Genomic DNA, 4355 nt, shown 5'->3' with positions numbered 1-4355 from the left:
CCAGATGTCAGAGTTTAAAACTGCAGGACGTGTCAGAGGGAGGAGAGAGGGGTGGAAGAAGATCATGTTTATCTGGAGAAGAATCAACCAATCAGACCAAAGCAATCGTTTTAAGTTCCATTTATTAAAGTTATGAACAAAAAGACAAATAAGTTATATTTTTATTTGTTAGAAATCTATCAGTGTTTGAACATTAATATTTAGGGAGCTAGTACAATTTCTACTTTCATGACTAGCTTTCGACAAACCCATAGAAACAGCTGATCGGAACATAATACTGAAGGGGAGGTGTCAATGTTGTCTAACAAGACAGTTAGCAATGAAAGTGTGCACCTTAAGGCTTTTTTTCTGTTATGGTATATCATTACATATAAACTCTTTAAAAATATACTTCTGTCAAATACCTTGACAACTACTATGTACACTACAAAAATAAATTTTCATATAAATAAATTATATGGCATACATTTATCTTTGTAACTGAAAACAGCATACATCCATGCCAAGCAAGACCAGAAAGGCAGTCTGGAAGAACCCATTTTTTTTTCCTTTTAAAATCCTCTAAGAGCTATGATGAGACCTGTAGTGTAATATTGTTATATACTCTTTTTTTTCCTATTTAACATTAGTAAGCACTTTATACAGATCAAAATCCATTAATGTAAAAACATTAAACTGTAATAGTGTTTTTTCAATAGACATAAAAATCCCTGCATTTGTTATCCACATCACAACAATAATGAAAGAAAAAAAAACAACAAACATTTTTTATATTACAAAAATATAAATATCGCAATTGACTGAAAAACAAACAAAAAACATTTAAAATGAATAAAATAGTTGCCAGCTATGATTCTCTCCGCTACTGCCAATGTGACACTGGGAGAAAACAGAACAAAAAACATAAAAAACAAAACAAAGAGAACAACCACCTATTTCATGCAAGCAGCTGATGTAACAGGACGAGAAAAACTGCAAAGATTTCTGGGAAAAGCTACAAGTGTTTAACAGGATATGAGTGTAAAGGTTTTGAGGAGGGTACTCACGGGGTGCCAAAGGGGAATGGGGAGTCTATGGGTACACATGCAGGTATAAAATGGCCATTGGTGGTGGAGTGAGGGGCTGGCGGTGTAAACTCTGACCCCTGAGGCTCTGTGCTGTGTAATGCAGCATTTTGAGGGGAGACGTCCAATTAGTGTCGTGGCATTTAGCTGTGGATGTTTTGTGAGATGAAGACAGTGGCGACAGCTGTTGCTAAACTGGAACCAGCTCTCTTTACTGTCACTAAATTGAGCATAGGCAGTAAGATGATGGACCCGCACACATACACGAACGATTATACACACATGCACATTGTAACACACATGGAGCGCATTGTCAGGCCATATAGGGCTTAGCCCTTAGCAGGCTGCATGGGCTTAGCTTACTGGATGGACAGAAAGAGCTACTTTCGGCAAGATATTCCTGTGAATAAAGTTTAAATGCAGTCAAGTGCCTTGGTTAATCGGGTCATACAGTATACAGTCTGATTTTTTAGCTTATCCACTAGACACAACCACTTAGGGTGCAGAGTTAGCACCCTGTGTTAACCCTGTTCCAGAATCAGTAACATGAATGTCCCTGTAAAGGTAGAGTGAGTTTTTGAGGTGGGTTTACTGCTCATAAGTCAGTATGTAAGACGGAACCTGTTTTGAGCCTGCTAGGGTTAAACAATACATAACCTCATACAGTAAAATACAACCAGCTTAACAGACAGTGATACAAAGCTGAGAGCAGAAACAGGTTCCAATGCCGAGGCGATAAAATTAAACAAAATTTAAAAAACAGCTTTTAAAATTCTTCATATCAGCTCATATTAAATAGCACGCATAGCGTGTCAAGTTAAACAGTAAATGTTTCATAACTACCACAGGTTTGTGATAAAATTAATAGTTTTACAAATGTACCTTTATACAATACACACACACACACACACACACACAAATATATATATATATATATATATACACACACACACACATATACACATATACATATATATACATACATACATATATGTATATATATATGTACCATAGCTTTGTTTGATGATTCTAACACTTTCCTTCATGTTTTAAATGAGTTTAAATGTTAGTCAGTTCTGAGGATGTATCTGATGTGTAAGCCAGAAAATTATGATGCTGTTTCACATTATACAGCCCTACACACTCCTATCACACACCCACACCCACACACACACACCCACACCCACACAGATAGATCTCTTCTTTTGTTTAAAGAGAGATTTGCATAGAGTTATAAATGTATATCACTTAAAAAATATTCTCAGCAGCAGCAGTGAATGCTGACAGATGATTTTTGCCAAAATGAAGTTTTCTAATGGCACAGATCCACAGATAGGTCGACAGTAATCAGAGATCTATCTATCTCTTGCACGCACACAAACACACGCACGCACACACCAACATAAACACACATGCATGTACACACCACAAATAATATGGCAGCCCCAGTTTGTTAACATGAGGAGTTGTACAGCTCCTAATATTATACCTACTTTATGTTCATATTTACATATGTATACATCTTTTAAATATAGATAGAAATATCTAAGACAATAGTCCACTGGGTTACAGTAAGAATGAGCACCATTATGGGAACACTGGCAAGTTTCTCGCTGCTTAGCATTGGTGGTGAGCCAACTTGGGCTATGCTGGGCTGGGTTGGGCCAGACTGGGTCAGCTGCTCAGTAATACCGAAGAGTCCATCTTTGGCCATAGTACTTCTATTCTCCAGACCTGAAAACCAAAGGAGATTATACTGTCAGTGGTTTATGATGAAACAGACATTTATTTTTTTAAAAAAGGACAGTTGTGCTACACGTCAAGCTCCTCAACTTGATAAGATCTCACCTCAGCTAGCCCGTCTGCCATTGTTGCTCTCAGCTGCCTCAAACTCCAAATCTTGGAGCTCCATGGACTCTACTTTGACTCCCCTGGTACCTGTGTGGGTGTAGAGAGGCACATGTGGGTCCTGGAAGGCAGGCTCTGGCCCCTCTGTCCCTGACTGGCAGTAACTGTCTGCTGCAGCGTATCCTGGGTAAGTGGAAGCAGGGGTCTGGCTGGACAAAGGGGGTGGGTGAACTGCGACGGTGACTGAGGCCGATGCTGTCACCGTGGTGATGGGTTGGCCATATGGAGTAGGGTTGAGGTGTTGGTGCGGGAGGTGATGACTAGGTTGTGGGTTGTGGGAAGAGCGGCTTCTGTGGCCTGTTGAGTGTTCTCTATGGCTATGTGAGCCATAATGGCCCCCAGCCTCAGTAGCAGTTTCAAAAGCGTCCATGCGCGGCAGGGCTGGGGGCGGGCCCTGCCAGTGCACCTGGCTCTTGGGGTCCCTGCTGCTGTTTGGAGTAGTTCCATTCTGCATCCCAGGATCACAACCCTGAGAGAAGACAAAATATGGAACAACAACAACAACAAAATTATCTTTCCATTTCATAATGTGACAAGCAAGAGAAAATATGCAATCAAAAGAGTCATGCAGGAGACACAATATGACATATTTCTCTTACCGAGGACACAGTATAAGCTGGAGGGTCAGGCTGTCTAGCTGAGCGCCGATGTCCTGATGCTCCCCTCCTCATCTCCTCTGTCCTGGCTCTTCCCCTGCTGATCTGGAGGTGGTACTGCTGCTCGTCTGCTCGAGCTTGTCCTCTGTGTGAGTGCAGGTTAGAATTTTGCAGCTCCTGGCTGATACCAGATGCTGTGGTGTTTGAGCTGTACTCTGAGTCTGATGAGTCTGAAACTGCACCAGAGGTGGTGGTGGCTGCAGTGGTGTGGTGAGGACGGACTGAGAAGTGGACCACATGAGGAGGGGCCTCTGGAGATGGGGTTGGTAACCGGCTGCGACCATCAACTGGTGATACCTGAGTGTTGAGTACAGAGAGTTGTCTATAGTTTGGCTTTTTAATTTAAAAAAAAAGTCACTAGTCCTGGTTGATTTAGATTTTCTTGCATTTGCATTTTGTAAGATTTTACCTCTGGATAAGGTCCAAAGTATGATAGTAATACTGGGAGCAGGACTAATCCATTCAGTACCCCAAGAACTGTTAGGATGGCTAACACTGCAAAGAAGTACCTGCATTACAAAGAAAGAGTTCACAAAGGGAAATTAACTTTAATATCAGCTATAAACACAATGAGCAAAAAATGCATGTAAAACACAACACTTTCCTGTGGCTTCTGCGTCACACAACACAATAACATTTATTAAAAATAAAAGATTTAAGCAAAGTCACTCATACCAACAAGGACACACAAGAAGTGAAATTAAGCAAGCTGAAGAAACAAAGAAAA

General features: G+C 40.7%; 1 protein-coding gene across 1 annotated transcript in view; it reads right to left on the bottom strand.

The window, feature by feature from the left end:
- Positions 1 to 2078: 2078 nt before the first annotated feature.
- Positions 2079 to 4355, bottom strand: part of ptch1 (patched 1) — a 48173-nt gene continuing 45896 nt past the window's right edge. Inside the window, exons 21-24 of the mRNA XM_005721981.1 lie at positions 4038 to 4137; positions 3572 to 3925; positions 2913 to 3441; positions 2079 to 2798 (exon numbers count right to left, since the gene is read on the bottom strand). Coding sequence (XP_005722038.1) covers positions 2914 to 3441; positions 3572 to 3925; positions 4038 to 4137 — 982 coding nt within the window. The 3' untranslated portion in view covers positions 2079 to 2798; position 2913. The remainder of the gene's footprint in view (positions 2799 to 2912; positions 3442 to 3571; positions 3926 to 4037; positions 4138 to 4355) is intronic.

Source organism: Pundamilia nyererei, unplaced genomic scaffold, assembly GCF_000239375.1.
Source record: "Pundamilia nyererei isolate P.nyererei 1_Seehausen unplaced genomic scaffold, PunNye1.0 scaffold00006, whole genome shotgun sequence".
In the NCBI taxonomy this organism is placed as follows: domain Eukaryota; kingdom Metazoa; phylum Chordata; class Actinopteri; order Cichliformes; family Cichlidae; genus Pundamilia; species Pundamilia nyererei.
Note: the sequence above shows the minus strand (reverse complement) of the source record. Positions and strands in the feature narration are given on the sequence as shown.